The sequence below is a fragment of the Chionomys nivalis genome, chromosome 2 (assembly GCF_950005125.1).
Source record: "Chionomys nivalis chromosome 2, mChiNiv1.1, whole genome shotgun sequence".
NCBI lineage: Eukaryota > Metazoa > Chordata > Mammalia > Rodentia > Cricetidae > Chionomys > Chionomys nivalis.
In genome coordinates this window covers 76,140,594-76,160,337 of record NC_080087.1, presented here as the reverse complement: position 1 = coordinate 76,160,337, position 19,744 = coordinate 76,140,594, and the positions used below count along the sequence as shown (strand labels likewise).

The following is a 19,744-nucleotide window of genomic DNA, read 5'->3' as shown; positions in this document are numbered from 1 at the left end:
CATAGAGAAATCAGGTGTAAGTCTGATAGGTTTACCTTTATAGGTAACTTGATCTTTTTCCTTTGCAGCTCTTAATATTCTTTCTTTATTCTGTATGTTTGTGTTTTGATTATTATATGACGAGGAGATGGTTTTTTTTTTTTTTGATCCAGTCAATTCGGTGTTCTGTATGCTTCTTGGACCTTCAAAGGAATATCTTTCTTAAGGTTGGGAAAGTTTTCTTCTATAATTTTATTAAATATATTTTCTGGACCATTGAGCTGTACTTCTTATCCTTCTTCTATCCCTATTATTCTTAGGTTTGATCTTTTTATTGTGTCCCAGATTTCCTGAATGTTTTGTGTTGAGAATTTGTTGGTTATGCTGTTTTCTTTGATCAGAATGTTTATTTTCTCTATGGTATCTTCAGTGTCTGAGATTCTTTCTTCTATCTCTTGTAATCTGTTGGTGGTACTTGTCTCTGTAGTTCCTGTTCGTTTATCCAAATTTTCCATCTCCATCCTTCCCTCGGTTTGTGTTTTCTTTATTACTTCCACTTCATTCTTCAAGTCTTGAACCGTTTCCCTTACCTGTTTGATTACTTTTTCTTGTTTCTCTTGGTTTTCTTGGGTATCTTTGAGAGATTTATTCATTTCCTCTATCTTTTTGTTTGTAATCTCTAATTGATTATGGTAGTTTTTCACCTCCTGTTTAAGGTCCTCTATTATTTTCATATAATTCACTTTTGAGTTGAATTCTTCTAATTCTTCCTGATTAGGGTGTACACTTCTTATTTCGGGATTCCTGGATTCTGGTGATGTCACGTTGCCTTTCAAGTTGTTGGGGGAATTCTTGCATTGGTGCCTGCCCATCTCTTCCTTCAAATGGAGCCAGGAGAGGCCTGGTGTCTTGGACCAGTCTTTGCTGTGACTAACTCTCTGGGTGTATCTCCTCAGTGTAGGGGCAGCAACTGTTCCCTACCAGATAAACTCCTCAACACCAAAACAGGGATGCCTGGTATTCCAATGACCCGTGGAAAGAAGTGCAAATGCAAGGGGTAGGGCGGGGTCGAGTAGAACACAGGCGACACTGCAGTACAAGCTAGAGGTGCCTGCGCTCCCTTTCGGGGGTTGCTGAGGTCTGCCCGCTAGGCAGGCACTCACTGCTCTGGTTGGGTAGCCTTAGTGTAGGGGGGTTTGTGTTCTCTACCGGGACAGTCCGCCCCAGGATAGCACACACTCACCCGTTTAGATGGAACTTCTCAGCACCTACACAGGGACTCCTGGTAGCCCCAATGAGCCAGGGACCAAGGGAAGTAGGGCGCAGGCAGAGCTGCAGCAGGAGCTGGGGGAGGGGCGTTTGTGCTCTCTACCGGGACAGTCCGCCCCAGGATAGCACACACTCACCCGTCCAGATGGAACTTCTCAGCACCTACACAGGGACTCCTGGTAGCCCCAATGAGACAGGGACCAAGGGCTAGCAGAATGTTTTAAAATTAGAAGCACAGACTAGCTTCACTTTCCCCCTCCCACCTGAGAAATTCCAAAGTACAAGGACACTCAGTCAACTACCTGGTGATAAAGGAAAACAAAGAACAAACTAACATAGCAGGATGGCGAAAAGCAAAATCCCTTGCACCCATACCAAAGCAGCTCTGAAAGGCCTTCTTGTAGTATCACCTTTTAAAAACTAACCCCCCAAAGGAAAATTTTAACTTCTCTCTCTACCTTGCTGTTTTGGGGTATTGGAGGAGAAGTTCCTGGCTGTAGAAGGAGCTTCAGGGACTAGCTTAGCCCCGGAAATAACAACACACAAATTGTATTCATTTAAACACTGTCTGGTCCATTATATCTAGCTTCTTCTTGGCTAACTCTCACATCTTAATTAACCGATTTTTATAAATGTGTGTAGTACCATGAGGTGTTGGCTTACTGGGAAAGATTCAGCATGTCTGACCTGGCAGCTGGCTCCATGGCATCTGCCCACTTCCCTTCTTCCCAGCATTCTGTTCTGTCTACTCCACTCACCTAATTTTCTGCCCTATCAAAAGGCCAAGGAAGTCTCTTTATTAACCAATGAAAGTAACACATAGACAGAAGGCCCACCTACATCATTTCCCTTTTTTCTGTTTAAACAAAAAAGAAAGGCTTTCACTTAATATAGTAAAATTACATATAACAAAACAGTTTTCAAGCAAGAATTACAGTTACAATATTTATATCTAGTTTATCTTTTATAATAACTAAGGAAAACTATAACTATCTATTCATTCATCAACTCCATCAGAGACTCCAGAAGGATATAATATTACTTAAATAAACAAGAAGTAAGCATCTTCCAAAACTCTAGAAATGACAGAGACATCTCGCTGCCTGTACAGTCAACGAAAGTTCTTTTGTACTGTGGGGCATCCATCTTCAGCCTACAGGCCCATAGTATCCAGCAGACATTTACATGAAGCAGGAAAATTTCAAAGACAGTTCAGTCACTATCTGCTGTGTCCTGAAGAATGTCTCGCAGACTCTTTCATGAGTCACAAACGCCAAAAGATCATCTCACCTTTAGACAAGTTCAGCAGTCCTCTCTATGCGGGTTCTTTGTGTCCAGTTTATGCAACAGTCCAGGCAAGAGCAGTTTTTTGCGCAAATGGTTATCAAACTCCATAAGGAGCTTCTTCGATGCCCATCTTCCTCTTGGAGTAGCTTGGTGCTGCCAGAAGCAGACATGTCTCATTGTCATGAAAATCCCTAAGTTATTAAAACATTTAAAATGCCATATTCTGTAGTCTTTGAAAGATATGAAGAATGCCTATCGAACTGAAATGTATATCTATATATCTAGAAAATCTAACTAACATGACTACAAGCTTGATTATTATTGATGCTTATCCATTAACAACCTATATTTCCTAATTAATTATACATTACATTTTTAATTGAACTACACAATCACAATACCTTAATCAATATGAGAAATACATATACATATAACAAAATTAACCTTTATACCAATAAAGCAAAATTTATACCAATGTAAATTATTCTTGTCTATATCATATCCCCCTTTAAATGTAAAAGAACATTTATAAACAATATTTGGGAATATGGGCACAGTTATTTCTCTCCAAACTGGTTCATGCTGAATGGGGGAGCTGTTATTCAGGTCTTTAATGGTATAACCTGTGTGCTAGATTCATCTCAGTCAGCAGTTGACTAAAGTAATTTTTTGAAGGTGTTCACAACAACCTTTCAGGAGGGCGTGGTCTATCATACCATATTGGGATAGAAGCAATCCACAGGGCCTCATCCTCTATGAAAACAAAAGAAGAACTTTTCCAAAGCATCATAACCTTAGATCCAAATATTGAAGTCAAGGTATTTTCAAAATATCTATCTTGGATTAGTCTCTACTTGCAATGAAGGAGTTAACCCTGCATTTTCCAGTCCGGTCTGCTCTGGGTTCTGGTGGTCTCCCTCGGGGGTTCCTGATCTAGGCACAACAGTGAGCATGTATATATACAGACACCCTCAGGTACAGAGATGTGAAGATGTTGATATGAAGTGTATGTCCACTGATTATATTCCCAGAAGAATCCAACTAAGACTGGTACAGATACAAATTAATCAGTCTGCATGGGCATTGTAGTGCTTTGAATGAGACTTGTCTTCCAACCTTGGTAGCTCTGTTGGAGGAGGATTGGGTAGTATAGCCTCCCTGGGGGAAGTATGTCACAAGACCTTGGATTTGCAATTAAAAGACCACATACCAATTTCATTTGCTCTTAGCTTTGTGTTTGGGGTTCAAGAGGTAAGCTCTCAGTCTCCTGCTACTGCCACAGTCCCCGCCACTACCTATGATGTTCTCCACCACAACGGACTATTATCCATCTGGAATGGTAAGACCAAATAAACTTCAGTATTTTGTCTTGGTCATGGTGTCTTATCACAGTAACAGAACAGTAACTAATACACAGATGTTGTAACATGCATTTCAACAGAGATCCCAAACATACTCAAAATGATACACAGGAAAGAATGTGTAAACAAAGCTAAGCCAAGAAAAGGCACCTGTTGTAACTTACTAGTCAAAATGATAATAACATGAAGATACCCATGAACACAGAGAACTCTTGGGGACCACAGTGACTTATAGGAAGGAGAAAGAAAACAAGTGGATAGTTTAAGGGAAGGAAAGGGAAGATAGACAGCAAGGCAATGTCCTGTGCAGGTTTCAGCTCTATCAGAACAGTCTAAACATCTAAAATTAATCTATGCTTGCTCTGAAGTTGCCCAATAGAGCACCAGTCTTCCAGAACAAATTTCCTAATCATAGCTACAGAGGTAGAAGGGTAGTAATGTTTGACTTCAGCAAATAAGTATTGGGGAGGGAGGTTTCTCAAATACTCTCTTCTGGTCCTGGAAGCACTCTAAACAAGACAGGCTATTTCTATAATTTTTGTTTTCCATGCATAACTAGATGTTAGGAGCCTGTTGCTGAAGACACCACCAGCTTTGGATGCAGGACATAGAGAGATCAATCTTGACGAGGAAATTGTCTCCTTGCTGGCTAACTTTCAGAGTGCTAGAAGGTGTGAGGCAGAGAATCCAGGGGGAGAATACCTGACAATGGTCTTACACTACTGGACCCTCTATGCTACAATGAAAACCAGAGATTACAAAAGGCAGATTGAGGTTTAGAGTAACATCAGTCCATCTCCTTTTTCTTATAGATTAATAAGCTGCAAAAACTCTTGGATAAAATAGCTAATATTTGTTGGTTTTATGTGTTAACTCATACATTACTACCAAGAGATACATAAACTCAGTCTTTGAAGCCCTAAAATTCAGTTTGTCAATGAAGTCAGCTCTTCAAGGACACTCACAACAACAGAGAGAAGTTTAGGGAGACTGACTGGATTGCAAGGTTGTGAAGGGTGGTATCTGCCCAGATCAGGGTTCCATTGTGTGCCTTACCTTGCTCTTAATGACTCAATGAGAAAGGGAAACTGAGGTCCATCAAAGGGGTTTTCTGTGTCACCACTAACTCATTCTGGAAGCCTGTCTTCAGGTACTACCACTTGCACATGTCTCTCCCAGGTGACTGCAGGCACCCATCTCTAGTTTGTGTGCCCCTATCTCTCCCATGTGACTTCAGTTTCTTCTCTAACATTCATGGGCCCACAAAAACCATTAAGAGCGATCTCTTGTGCCCATATGTTGTAGGGTACTTCCCACTTTCTCTTCTATCAGGTTCAGTGTTTTCAGGTTGATATTGAGGTCTTTGATCCATTTGGACTTGAGTTTTGTGCATGGTGATAGATATGGGTCTATTTTCATTCTTCTACAGGTTGACATCCAGTTGTGCCAGCACCATTTGTTGAAGATGCTTTATTTCTTGCATTGTATATTTTTAGCTCCTTTATGGAAAATGAGGCGTTCATTGGTTTGTGGGTTAAAATCCGGGTCTTCTATACGATTCCATTGGTCGACTTCTCTGTTTTTATGCCAGTACCACGCTGTTTTCATTACTATAGCTCTGTAATAGAGTTTGAAGTCAGGGATGGTAACACCTCCAGAAGTTCCATTATTGTATAAGATTGTTTTGGCTATCCTGGGTTTTTTGTTTTCCCATATAAAGTTGATTATTGTCCTCTCAAGATCTGTGAAGAATTTTGATGGGACCTTGATGGGGATTGCATTGAATCTATAAATTGCCTTTGGTAGAATTGCCATTTTTACTATGTTGATCCTCCCAATCCAAGAGCAAGGGAGATCCTTCTATTTTCTGGTATCCTCTTCAATTTCTTTCTTCAAAGTCTTAAAGTTCTTGTCAAATAGATCCTTCACTTCCTTGGTTAGAGTTACCCCAAGATATTTTATGCCTTTCATTTCTCCCCAACATGTCTCTGAGTTCAACAGCCTAAAATGAAATGAGCAATATACCAGTCATGGGAGTTCCAGCCTCACCCACCTTCATCTGTCAAATGCAAGGGTACCACCAGGAAAGGTCGATCCATCAAAGCCTGCCAGTGTCCACCAGAGGATCCTCCCAGGGTCTTGCTGAGGTTAGTCACAAAAAGTACCTTTTGTTTATGTCAGAATCTGCTAGAACCAAATCCAGAGACTGTATGATGGCACACGTATGCCTTCAATTCAGGCAATTCTGGTGACAGCTTACCTCCACTCTCAAGGTCTTGTCTAGACTAAGAGATGATTCTACTAAAATTCCCTTGGTGTCAAGTTTAGTGCTAACTTATTTCTGCCCTTACTGCTTCCTGGGGACAATCTCAATGCCAACCCCATCCTCCTCCCTCCTGGTTCTGCTTGATACTGGCATAGCAACTGTTGGTGTCTTTTCTTTTGTCCACTGCAGATCTCAATCTCAGCACCCACCTTGTCCCTGACTGACTCTCAGAATGATGTGGACCAGGTAATGAGGAGAAAAACAAGTCAAATTACAAATCCTTTATGATCTTGGCAATCTCAGTGAGGTTGAGGATGTGACAATTCCATAATTATTAACATTCCACAGATGGGATTCACATATCTTACTGGGGTACAGGTTTATCAAATGGTAACTACTCTAATTATTATAAAAAATTTCAATGTTGAAGAACAGTGGACTATTCCCTTCTCTGTGGCCACCTTTAGCATCCCAGAGTCCTCTTTTGTTTCCCATGCTGTATGATTACCTAAGCCCCTCCCCCGATCCTGCTTTCTGCTGTTAACATACCTAGGCAATGCAGGCATCAGTCCACTTACCACACACCCCAGTTATTACCCTTTTCATGTTCTCTTTTCACTGGCTGGGAAAAGAAATCTAGAAAGAGAAAACTAAAAATGTAGGTTAAGGAAGATGTTGATGGCTTTGACTTGCAGGCTTTCACATATGTGGCCCCCATGCCACCGTCTGTGTCCTATTCTCAGTGCATCCATATATAAAATACGGAACTTTTGTAAATTACAACAGCCATGAGCCTGTGGGCCTTTCCTAAGGATCTGGATAGGAATGGGGGTGCTTTTAAAAATTAGAACATCTCTATTGTTTTGGTGGTTGTTATAATCATTCCTCAAGACCTAGACAGACCGCCTGATGACCATGATCCTTAGATATTGTCTCTAGTACTGTGCAAAGTTCTTTTGAAATAGGACTCTGGTCTTCCCCACCTTTTCCAGATGCTACATTCCAATCCTAGCCTTAGGAACGTCCCTAATGGTTCTGGGTATCAAAGATAGTCTAGGGCCAAAACCAAAGTATATCGGACCTGGGTACAGGTGTTGACTCCAAGATTTCTTGGGATTTCCATATGTTACTCCCAGGTACTCCTCATCCACAGTCTTGTCTCAAGATCCACAACCCATAGCCCTGAAGTCTCCCCTTCCTTAAATCGTGGACTCTCTTCATTGAAAGGCTCCCAGAGTTGGGCCTATAATCCCAGCACTCAGGAGGCAGAGGCAGGTATATTTCTGTGATCTACACATTGAGCTTCAGGCCAGTCAGGACTACAAAGTTAGAACTTGTCTCAAACAAGGAAGAAAATAAACTTCCAGATTCACAGCCATTCATCCTGTTTCAAGCCAATAAGACCCTAATATCACATCATTTTGGTACCTTCCAAGGAGAACCCACACGCAGAGCTCAGAAGGGTCTCCAATACAAATGTCATGAAGGATTCAGTTATGGCTTCTGTTTACTGTCCCTTTCCTCTGTAACACAGAGCCCTGGAGTACTACCTCCTCAGATGTCACAAGTTGAGTCCACTCCCTGTTAATCCCTCATGGGGACTCCTCCTCCTTGATTGTTGGCTGTGTCTCAAACTAGCTGCATGATAGGGGGTGGTAGTCTGAGGTGAAATAAAACAGTTGCGAAATCAAGGCCAAAGGCCACCTTTCACCACAGGATGTATAAAAGCTATCTACTGCAGCCATCACCATCTGTCTGTCACCCTCATTGCCACCATGCTGACCTCGGGACTGCTCCTGGTGACTGTGCTGGCCTTCCTCATCGTCCTGGTCTTCATGTCTGTCTGGAAGCAGAGGAAATTTTCAGGGAAGCTGCCTCCAGGACCCACCCCACTGCCCTTCATCGGGAACTACTTTCAGCTGAACACAGAGCAGATGTACAACTCCCTCATGAAGGTGCCACTGCGCAGGGCAAAGGGTAGAATGGGGGCACGGAGGATGCCCAGTTTTTATAGAGGCTTTGTAGTAGGGTATTGACTGTTCCCCAAAAGCGAGTTAGAGAACAGAAGAAAGAAGGAGACAGAGGAGGACAGATGCCAAAGGCACAGAGACAGAGGAACAGGGCACAGGCGAGAGAAGGGAAATTGGAGAGATATGGGGGTGGATACAGAAGAAAGAAGGAGACAGAGGAGGACAGATGCCAGAGGCACAGAGACAGAGGAACAGGGCACAGGTGAGAGAAGGGAAATTGGAGAGATATGGGGGTGGATACAGTTGTGAAAGAGTTATAATTGAGCTAGGGGAGAGAGGGACATTGTAATTTTAGTCTGGACCCACCCCACTGCCCTTCATCGGGAACTACTTTCAGCTGAACACAGAGCAGATGTACAATTTTAGTCTGGGGGAATTGTGAAGAGCCAGCAACCAACTCCCAGGCATGTGAGACCACATCTTGGGGCAACCCGTCTGATAGCCGTTAGAACTCCAGAGAAATGAATCCCAGACCTGTTGTCAAGGTGTGACCTCTTTCCTCTAACTTTGCTCATACTTCTCCATCAGATCAGTGAACGCTACGGTCCCGTATTCACCATCCACCTGGGGCCTCGTCGAATTGTGGTACTATGTGGACAGGAAGCAGTCAAGGAGGCTCTGGTGGACCAAGCTGAGGAATTCAGTGGGCGTGGTGAGCAGGCCACCTTTGACTGGCTCTTCAAAGGCTATGGTAAGGGGGACAATATGCAGGGGAATGTGGCAGGGAACAATTGGAAGGCATCAGTTTTCCCAGGTTTCTCCCTGACTCTTCCATCCACATCCCTGCCTCCTGCTCTGTCGGGTACTGGACCCATTGCTTCCTAATCTTCCTGTCTTTCTCTGCCTCTGTCTCCTGAGCCCCCTGCCTCACTACACACACTAGCCATGCCTTGTCTTGCATCTTGGAATTTTCTATCTGGATCCTGTGCTTCTAACACGCTCCAGGGATTTTCCCCACCCTATCCCATTATTAATAGTTTCTGTGATTGCCCAGGATGCTGTCTCTCTTTTTGATTCTGATTTCTTCCTCCACTGTCAGGGCATTACAGAAATCTGTTTCCAAGCCCAATATCATGGCAGAAATCTCGTTTCTTCCCAGACTCTCTTTGTCCCTCTCTCCCCTAGCTCAATTATAACTCTTTCACAACTGTATCCACACCCAGATCTCTCCAATCTCCCTTCTCTCGCCTGTGCCCTGTTCCTCTGTCTCTGTGCCTCTGGCATCTGTCCTCCTCTGTCTCCTTCTTTCTTCTGTTCTCTAACTTGCTTTTGGGGAACAGACCAAGGGTGGTCAGTAGTCAGCCACATCCCTCTTCTCTGACCTCTTCCTGCCCCTCACTCTCCTTCTCAGGCGTGGTTCTCAGCAACGGGGAGCGTGCCAAGCAGCTAAGGCGCTTCTCTATTGTCACGCTGAGGGACTTCGGTGTGGGCAAGCGTGGCATAGAAGAGCGCATCCAAGAGGAGGCAGACTTTCTCCTGGAGGCATTCCGGAAGACAAATGGTAAGCAAAGTTCCGCAAGTTCTCAGGACCAACCAAGGGGAAGACACCCTAGATAAAACAGCACCAACATCCAGAATGGGAACTAGGCTAGGGAAGAAAGCCCTGATCCTGCTGTGGGACCTGGTGTCTGGGCTTTGGTGGAGTTGGAGGACTCCACGCTGCAGCTAGTGCTCATTTTGAATTCTCTAATACAAAGTATCTGATGGTATCCATCATGGAAACCTTTTTCAAGCTCCAATGTCTCACTCTTCATCTTCCTCCTTACCTACAGGTGCTCTCATTGACCCTACATTCTACCTGAGCAGAACAGTGTCCAATGTTATTAGCTCCATCGTTTTCGGGGACCGCTTTGATTATGAGGACAAAGAGTTCCTGTCACTGCTGAGGATGATGCTGGGAAGCTTCCAGTTCACAGCTACCTCCACTGGGCAGGTAACCTGTTTCACCTTGTCTTACTAGCCGAAGACCACAGTTGCCAGCTTACTCCAAAACTGCCAACCTCCTTCCAATAGGTACCTTCAAAGTAGCCTGGCAATTGTGCCTGAACCTATGTCAATACACAGCCTCTACAGCTGCACCTGAAATCAGAACCAGCAGTACAAGCAGACATGTCCACACAGAATTGTTGTAGAAGCTGCGGGCCTCTTCCCACAGCCCAGTTCCCAGCCACCTGGCTAGCTTATGCCCAGAAATAACAACACACAAATTGTATTCATTTAAATACTGCCTGGCCCATTAGCTCTAGCTTCTTAATGGCTAATTCTTACATCTTGATTACCCATTTCTATTAATGTGTGTAGCACCCCAAGGTGTGCTTACCGGGAAGATTCTAGCCTACATCCATCCTGGGTCGGAGCTTCGTTGCATCTGCCCTGGAGAGGAGCAGACATGCCTTCTGTCTGAGGCATCTTACCTCACTTCCTCCTCCTCCCAGCATTCTGTTCTGTTTACTCCACCCACTATGTTCTAACCTATCAGGGCCAAGCAGTTTCTTTATTAATTAACCAATGACCTTCCTCCATCACAGAATGAAAAACAAGAAGGGGGGGGGAAGAGAGGGAGGGAAAAAGAGAGGGAGTAAGGCAGAGAGAGAGAAAGATAGAGGGGGAGGGCAGGAGGAAGAGAGAGGGGAAGGAGGGAGAGAGAGAGGCGCGCACGTGGTGCAAGCAGTGGGGGGGGGGCACATTACCATGACAATTTATTTTATTCTCTAGCCAAGGTTGCTACAGGAAGGCCTTCTGAATACACTAGCTTTCTTCAGTTTCCAAGTGCCTGGTGCTGTAAAATTCAGGTCACTCAAATCACGTGCCATCTGCAAAACATATGGAGCAAGTCCACTGAACTATGTAGATGAGCTCTTTACTCAGCCATGGAAATACCTAAACCCCTGCATCTCTGAGCAAAATTTCTTCAGACTGTCCCTCAAACACCCCAGTTAAGGGTCCTCCAGCACAGCTCACTCACACATCTAAGTGGGTTCCTCCATGCAGCTGTTTGAATAGCAATGCAGGTGAACATGTGATTATCAGAATACCTATTTTTTATATATTTTTTTGGACAAGCATATATTGTGTATTGAGCCTATTCATCCCCATATCCTCTACCTTCCTTTTTCTCATACCTCATTCTCCTTTACTCCTCTTTGTTACCTCAGACAGGTTTTTTTTTTACTTCCAAGTGATACACATGTACACATATATGCATAGATATGTGCACACATGATTTAATATATGTCTACCACAAATGAAAAGAAAATTCATGAGTTATTTCTCTAAAACTGGTTAAATTTGCTTAATACAGTTATCTTGAGGTGGACCCACTTTGATGAAAATACCATAACTTTGTTTTTAATGGCTGAAAAATAATTCAGTCGTATATATGGATCACATTTTCCTTCTCCATTACACTGCTTTTGGAAACTTAGGTTGATTGAGTAATTTATCTATTGTGACTATCCAGCACTCATTGAATGTTGGAAAGTCTGTTAGAACTCAACAATCCAAACCTCATTAGTATATGAACAGCTGTCCCTAGCTGAAGTCACCAACCACCTAAACATCTACATAGGTAACCCCTACCCAACAACTGGATACTTCCCACCCCAGTCTCATCTGAACACCCCAAACCTGCATGTGTTTCCAAATCCATCTCACTTAAAACCTTGAACAACAGCCCTCACACTTAAACTATAAGAATTCTGTTGCCACACAACCCCACCTGAATGTCTACACTTCTGGACAGGTGATGTGTACACCCCACATCCTAAGACAGATGCCATATCTGTTGGGTTTTGTTTAGTGACAGCTTCTTTGGTTTCTCATCCCTTTCCTACCATCAGCTCTATGAGATGTTCTCTTCAGTGATGAAGCACCTGCCAGGGCCACAGCAACAGGCCTTTAAGGAACTGAAGGGGCTGGAGGACTTCATAGCCAAGAAAGTGGAACAGAACCAGAGTACCCTGGATCCCAATTCCCCAAGGGACTTCATTGACTCCTTCCTCATCCGTATGCAGCAGGTAAACCCAGAAGCCAGGGAGCATGATGGGAGGAACAAAGCCAAGTAGGGTGAAATCAGGGACAGGGACAAGGGAGTTGAGGACCACTCATGGGTCCCCTTGCTATAATCCTCATTCAACATCACTGTTCTATCCACAACTCCTTGTTCTCAGGAGGGCATACAGGCTGAGAGATCAGCCAGTGTACAAGGCTGCCCTGTTCCAGGCACTGTTTTAAAGGCTTAGTTTTATTCACATATTTAGTACCCACAACTCTTGAAAAAGGTTGAGTTTCGACTCCCATTCTGCAAATGAGAAGGCTGCAGCCCTGTGAAAATAGGTGACCTCCTGATGTCACAGCAAGAAGGCCATGCATTCTACCTCACTGACTCGGGCTGGTACTTTCAGATGACACGCCATTTGTTTCTGCCTGTGCTCATAGCCATTTACAACTGTGTGACCTGAGCTTTACTGTGACCCCCTACCTGTTTGTAACATATATGGAGATTTTGTCACTGTTGGTTTTGAGACAGAATCTTGCTAATGTAGACCTGACTGACCTGAAACTTGCTATGGAGGCCAGGATAGCCTCAAACCTGTGGCAGTTTTTCTAGGTATGCTTTCTGCAGGCTGGGATTACCAGTGTGTGGTGCCTGGCCAAGATGAAATTTCATGTACTCTAAAGTGCAAAGGGCCAAGGTACCAGTGTATGGTGCCTGGCCAAGATGAAATTTCTTGTACTCTAAAGTGCAAAGGGCCAAGGGGTGGATTTTTTTTTTCAGAGAATATTAAAGACTATAATTAAGAAATAGGATCCCAAGCCGGGCGGTGGTGGCACACGCCTTTAATCCCAGCACTTGGGAGGCAGAGGCAGGCGGATCTCTGTGAGTTCGAGACCAGCCTGGTCTACAAGAGCTAGTTCCAGGATAGGCTCCAAAACCACAGAGAAACCCTGTCTCAAAAAACCAAAAAAAAAAAAAAAAAAAAGAAAAGAAAGAAAAAAGAAAAAAAGAAATAGGATCCCATTGCTAAAACTCATTGTCTGAGGGCTGGAGAGGTGGGTCAGTGTTGTGAGCACTGGCTGCTCTTCCATAGGACCTGGGTTCAATTCCCAGCACCTACATGGCAGTTCACAGCTATCTGTAACTACAGTTTCAGGGAACACAACACCCTTGGAAAACACCAATGCACATTAAATAAAAACTGACAATTAAATTAGACATTAAAGATCAGATAATCAAATAAGTCATGAATTAGAGAAGAGCACTGGATTAGGGCACTGGATCATTTCCAAAGCTCTAGAATGTGAAGAGAAGCTGTCATCATCATAATCCCTCCTCTCACCTTAGGTCTGGGTCAAACAGAAGTGACTTAGAACAGGAAAAGAGGGTAAAACAGAAGGGCACAAAGAGCATAAGGAGTGGGTTGGACTTGAATTCTTCCCTCCCTGCAGGAGAAGAAGAACCCCAATACAGAGTTCTATATGAAGAACTTAGTGCTAACTACACTGAACCTCTTCTTTGCTGGTACAGAGACTGTCAGCACCACCCTTCGCTATGGCTTTCTGTTGCTCATGAAGCACCCAGATGTACAGGGTAAGGCTGCAAGGGGAGTGATATAGATTCTAAACATGCTTCTCTGATCAGCCCCAACATCTCTCAAGAAACTGGACTCTTCGATTGCTACTCCCTTCTCTGCAGAGACAGACAGAGAACTGGTGGGCACTAGCCTCTAGTTGTTGAATCAACTGATGTGTTGATCAACTGAATCTCAAAGGACTCACTTCTCTGTCCCCAAAACCCTGCCTAAATCTCATTTCTCACAATTCACGGGTTCTGATATGATCCAGTTAATATGAACCTCCTCCAACAATGCCTATGACTTGCATGTACTGAAAATGATTGATGATGTCATACACTCCTTAATAGCCTCCATCCATTTCTACACTTTTGTATTATCATTCTTAGGGTAAGGTTCTTGGATCCTAAACATATGCCTCTTCTTCTCAGCCAAAGTCCAAGAGGAGATTGACAGGGTGATTGGCAAGAACCGGCAGCCCAAATATGAGGACCACTTGAAGATGCCCTACACAGAGGCTGTCATCCATGAGATCCAGAGATTTGGAGACATGATCCCTATGGGGCTTGCTCGCAGGGTCACCAAGGACACCAAGTTCCGGGACTTCCTCATCCCCAAGGTGCTGACTTACCTACCCTATTGTAATCTCCAGCCTTCTTCATGGCCCTGCAGGCCCTCTTCCTCGTTAGAAACCACCTAACCCTCTCTAACTCTATCAGTTACAGGTTTTCTTTCTTTGCTACCACATCCCTCCAGCCTTTATGTAGAATCTCCTATATCTTGGGTCTCCCCCGAGAATTTCTGAACCAGAAGTTTCAACTCCATGCCTCTCAATCATCAAATCTCAAGACATAAACTCAAATTTACCTAGATCTATTAGAGACAGGAGATACATGTGTGCCATGTATCCTGTTTAGGAATACATAAATCTAATACCTTTCAGTTGTTGACTTGAGAGACATGAAGCACATATCCTTCAACCTCCCACCACAGACCACAGACCCCATGTCAGCCATTCATCCTGTGTCCTATAACATGAGACCCACATCTCCTGTCTCAAGGATAATGACCTCACATTCCTCATAGCCCCTTCCTCAAAGCCCCCTCATTTCCCATATATTATATTTATGTCACCCCTATGGGCCAACAGGACACTCATCCAAATCTATCTTATCAAACAAACCTTCCTCTTCAACAGGGCACTGAAGTGTTTCCAATGCTGGGCTCTGTGCTGAAGGACCCCAAGTTCTTCTCCAACCCCAAAGACTTCAACCCAAATCACTTCCTGGATGACAAGGGGCAATTTAAGAAGAGTGATGCATTTGTACCCTTTTCCATAGGTAAGAGATCACTGTCTAGTGCCAGGCCACTGCTCACACCAACAGAGATACCTCATCTCTATAGCTCCATCTTGGAAGATTCTGTTGGATCAAACCCTCAGCCAGCCAGTGAAACTACCATACTTCCCAAGCCTTATGTACCTGAACCCTGGAGAAGTGATGGTCAAACTGTAGAGATAGATTAGGGGAAATGAAGTCTCAAACTAAATCAGAGGTCTCTCTCAGGTCACACAACCAGTTCTTAGAGAGATGTGGCAGCTGCCTGTGGTGGCAGTCATCTTTAATCCCAGCACTCTGGAGGCAGAGACTGGAGGAACTTAGTGAGCTCAAGGGTTGCCTGGTCTACAGAGGGAGTTGTAGGACAACCAGGGCAGTTACACAGAGAAACCTGTTTCAAAAAATCAATAAACAGGAAGAAAAAAAGAGAGAAAGAAAGAAATAAAGGGAGGAAAGAAGGAAAGGAGGATGGAGGAAGGAAGGACAGGTGTTGCTACATGGCATCCATACTGGAAAGCGCCTCTGTAGAGAAGGAAATTCACATTTCTCATTGTCACAGCCTGGTGAGGATCAACTCACCACAAGTACAAAGGAAACTGAGGCTCAGAGATTAGAGCCTCCTTTCAAAGTCTCAGCCCTTCCTCATATGGAGAATACAGAATAGGGATTTGCTATAAGGATGACATTAAGAACTGGCTTCACAGCCGGGCAGTGGTGGCACAGGCCTTTAATCCCAGCACTTGGGAGGCAGAGGCAGGTGGATCTCTGTAAGTTCGAGGCCAGACTGGTCTACAAGATCTAGTTCCAGGACAGGAAACAAAAGCTACGGAGAAACCCTGTCTAGAAAAAAAAAAAAAAAAAAAAAAAAAAAAAAGCTTTACCCTTCCTGTTTTTTCTGTTTAGGAAAACGGTACTGCTTCGGAGAAGGACTGGCTAGAATGGAGCTTTTTCTTTTCCTCACAAGCATCCTGCAGAATTTCTCCTTCAGATCCCCACAGGCACCCCAGGATATCGATGTGTCCCCTAGGCTCGTGGGCTTTGCCACTATCCCACCAAACTACACCATGAGTTTCTTGTCCCGTTGAGCCAGCGCTGTATAGGGGTAAAGGGAAAGATGGAGACCAGGCTAGTAGGGGGTTGGGATTTAGAATGAATCAGAGGGACATGATAGAGAGAGGATATGACAAACTTGCTGAAGATAGACTGTCATTTCAAAGATAGGGCTGGAGAAAGGGGAAATTTATACTATGTTGCAAGCAATAATAATAATAATGATAATAATAATTAACATTACATACTTAAGTATTCTTTGTCAAGTTTATGCTAAAGAGTATTGTGATCTCAACACTCACAAAAGCATGGGAAGGGAAGAGAATTCATGTCTGTTTTACTATTGAGGCACATTCTTGACCTTATAATGTTTGCTTAGTCTAAGTTTACTGAAGTCTCAACAATTCTAAGAGCTCAGTACTACTTGAATGAAGGCCAGTGTGCATTGGCCTTGGGAAGATTTTCAAATACCACCACATGTCAGATAAAACAACAAGAGCTCAGTATATTACCACATCATACTGCCCATAGGTATTTCAGAGCTTGGGGTGGGCTGCCAACCTGGTTTCACCATCAACTCATCCACACTTTAATCTACTTTTGTAGAACTGATTACCAGGGCATCATCACTCAAGGCTTGTTGGTTAAACTCATTCTGTTTGATTAAGAATCCATCAGGAGAACTGGAATTGGGCCTATTAATGAGGTCCTTGGTGGAGAAAGACATTTTCAGAGATAGTCAGGAAAACTTAGGGTCAACACACTGACATGAATGTGTGCTGATTCATGAATGTGTGTAAGTGCACATGGCAGGGATGCACACGACCACATCTTCTGCCACGAGTTAGTTTCCAAAGGCCGAATGTTTGCTTACCAACCTGGGATCAGAGCCAGTAAAGAGTTTTAGAAGCATGTGCTCCAGTGGCACTAGTATAATTCTGATGAGTGGACAGCTGAGCAATGCACAGTCTCGATGTCGGTGGATACATCAGCTGCACCTCCTTTCTTATTCTTAGGATGTCAGCATCAGGCAGACCCATGAGAAAATGGGGGAATCAGGGCATTGAGATGGTGTCTATGGGAACTGCATTGCAAGCCCTCCCTGGTGCAAATTCCAATCGTACATGCTGCAGATGGTTCCTGGGGGACTGATAGAGAGAGTAAGAGAGTGGGAAAAGATGGTTCAGTTGGAAAAGTGTTTGCCAAGCAATCACGAGGACCTGAGTTTGGATCCTCAGCACCCATCAAAAGTCAGGCCTGGTGACACATGCTTGTCACCCTAATGCTGGGAGGGGGGTGAAGGCAGTCCAGTCCAATCAGATCATGAATTCTTAGTTAAATTAGAGGTCCTGTCTCAAAAAGCAAATAGAGAGAGACTGAAGAAGACATACAGTGCTGTCTTTTGGGTTCTACACTTGTGCACACACACACACCTACATGTACATAGAAAAATGTACACACACACACACAGAGAAGAGAGGGGTTAGTTCAGTTTTAGCAATGAGACACACCTTCAGTGGAAGAGACAGTGTATAGCAAGCCTTTGTCTGAAAGGGAGGGAGGAAATAAACTAATAAACTCTGTAATGTTGGAAAAAAACATTAGAACTCATGAAGTCATGGCACAGTTTACAGAGACAAGGTGCACTGTGTCCTACTTGTTCTGCTCAGTAGCAGAGAGTACACGTCCTGCTGAAGCATGCCTTGAACATCCTTTGTGATAAGACTTTTGTTAGGGTATAGAATCTTCAACCAGTTTGTAAATATTAGGTTAACCAGAGTAGCTCTGATGAACAAGGTGAAATGTAGCCAGAAATCAACAGCAATGTTAAACCACAAAAGCCACAAGAATAGAGAAATTAAGGATTAGGCTTGTCAATTTTTTTCTTTCACAGAAAATTAGAAATTACCCATATTAGGGGCTGGAGACAGTTTAGTGGCTATAAAAGAGAATGCTCTTGCAGTGGACTTGAATTGGGCTTTCAGTACTCATGTTCAGTAGCTCAAAGCCACCTGCATCTATAGCTCTGGGGGATCCAACATCCTGTACTAGATAACATAGGCACTAGAGGTTTAAACACATTCACACAGAGAGACATACACAAATACACATGATTTAAAAATAAGACTTTAAAAAATATGCATTAATGGAGTACAATTGATATTTTGATACATGTATCAATTACGCAATAGTTAAGTCATACCAACAAAAACAATACAAACTTACATACCAGTGGTTCAAAGAAATATCATATGGAAAATCCTAAAACACTTAAATAACGAAACAAAAATAAGTATGGACAATCTTACAAAATGAGCCATAGCAGAAAGCATAGGTAAATTCATGGAATGGCTTTTAAAGAAAGCTCAGATTCATAAATGCTCTTTTTAAACTTTCCCATGGTCAGAAAGATTCATCACAACAATTTTTTTATTTTAATTTTGGAAATCATTTCCTTTATTTTTGAGATTATAATATTCTAACATCATTTCCACCTTCCCTTTCCTCCCTCCAAACCCTCACAGCCACAAAACCAAAGAAGCCATAGTCCAAAATTATAAAGAGGAGATGAAACACTTAACAAGGTAGGGGAATGGAATAACAAGGAAGTGACTCAGGAAACAAAAAGAAATCTCCCCTCCAACCTTGGTACCCAGCAGGGGGTGACAGGAACTAGAGACTGAAGGCACCCAGCTGAGTACAGACTGATGGTCATAACTTCAGGAGGGAACCATAGTGAAGATGTAATAGAGCAACCACCACAGTATGGGCGAATGAGCAAGAAGAAATCCTCCATGTGTAAGGCTGTTTTTCTAGGTTCTTCATCCTTTTATTCAGTGACCTTTAGCTGTTGATATATCTAAACAGGTCCGTGGCTTATCACATCAGTAGTTACAGAGTAAATGCTGAAGGAGGGAGGTCCTGGTTTCATTATACCACAGTAACTGTTTTGGGTACTCAGCTAGGTGTGTTGTCTTGCTGCCTTCCTTGTGATCCTGAGTTACATCTGCATTCAGATAAAAGTCCTACTGAAACATTGCTCTAGTCTCCCACCCATCCCGGGGCTCCACGTGAGCTGTAGAGGTTCTCTGTTCCCTAGTGCCCATCCTGGACTCTCTTCCAGGCTCTTAGGAGGAAAGAGACAAAGTGGGCAAAAGCCAATCAGGTCAACAACTAGACCCTAGGATCAGTTTCAGGATCCATTCTAGAGTCTTGGAATTCAGCAGTTGAGAAATTGTGACTTCTCTGGAAGAGACTAGCTTTTTCATATTTACTGTGTGTCTGTGTTGCAATCCACTCATTTACTAATTTATATCTGTCTTCTGGTTTCATTTGGGGATATTCTTACAGAACAACTACTCTAAAATCTCGGTTTTCGGAAGAGGCATAACAGTAGCAACATCAAGAGTCATGCAAGAGCTGGGCAGTGGTGGTGCATGCCTTTAATTCTCATACTTGGAGGTAGAGGCAGACAGATCTCTGTATGTTTGAGAGCATCCTGGTCTACAGAGTGAGTCCCAAGACATCCAAGGCTACACAGAGGAACCCAATTTTGAAAAATAAACAAACAAACAAACAAATAAAAAAGAGC

At 43.3% G+C, this 19,744-nt stretch overlaps 1 protein-coding gene across 3 annotated transcripts; it reads left to right on the top strand.

Annotated features, from left to right (window-relative positions):
- The first annotated feature begins 7,937 nt into the window (after nucleotides 1-7,937).
- LOC130869369 (cytochrome P450 2A3-like) lies at nucleotides 7,938-16,209 on the top strand. 3 transcript variants are annotated; one of them, XM_057761394.1, is made up of 9 exons: nucleotides 7,938-8,117; nucleotides 8,721-8,883; nucleotides 9,544-9,693; nucleotides 9,965-10,125; nucleotides 12,032-12,208; nucleotides 13,644-13,782; nucleotides 14,197-14,384; nucleotides 14,964-15,105; nucleotides 16,006-16,209. In XM_057761394.1, exons 1-9 carry the CDS (start codon nucleotides 7,938-7,940, stop codon nucleotides 16,185-16,187), a joined length of 1,482 nt encoding a protein of 493 aa, XP_057617377.1. In that variant the 3' UTR covers nucleotides 16,188-16,209. The 3 variants fall into 3 exon arrangements, with proteins under 3 accessions (XP_057617377.1, XP_057617376.1, XP_057617378.1); XM_057761393.1 differs by having other exon boundaries at nucleotides 13,641-13,782; XM_057761395.1 differs by lacking the exon at nucleotides 8,721-8,883 and having other exon boundaries at nucleotides 7,938-8,139; nucleotides 13,641-13,782.
- Nucleotides 16,210-19,744: the final 3,535 nt, after the last annotated feature.

What these genes read in the sequence shown, in the direction of transcription:
- LOC130869369 (XM_057761393.1), top strand. Translation starts at nt 7,938, where the DNA reads ATGCTGACCTCGGGACTGCTCCTGGTGACTGTGCTGGCCTTCCTCATC. An exon ending in CTGGCTCTTCAAAGGCTATG is followed by an intron (nt 8,884 to 9,543) that starts GTAAGGGGGACA and finishes TCTCCTTCTCAG; the next exon opens with GCGTGGTTCTCAGCAACGGG. An exon ending in GAAGCACCCAGATGTACAGG is followed by an intron (nt 13,783 to 14,196) that starts GTAAGGCTGCAA and finishes TCTTCTTCTCAG; the next exon opens with CCAAAGTCCAAGAGGAGATT.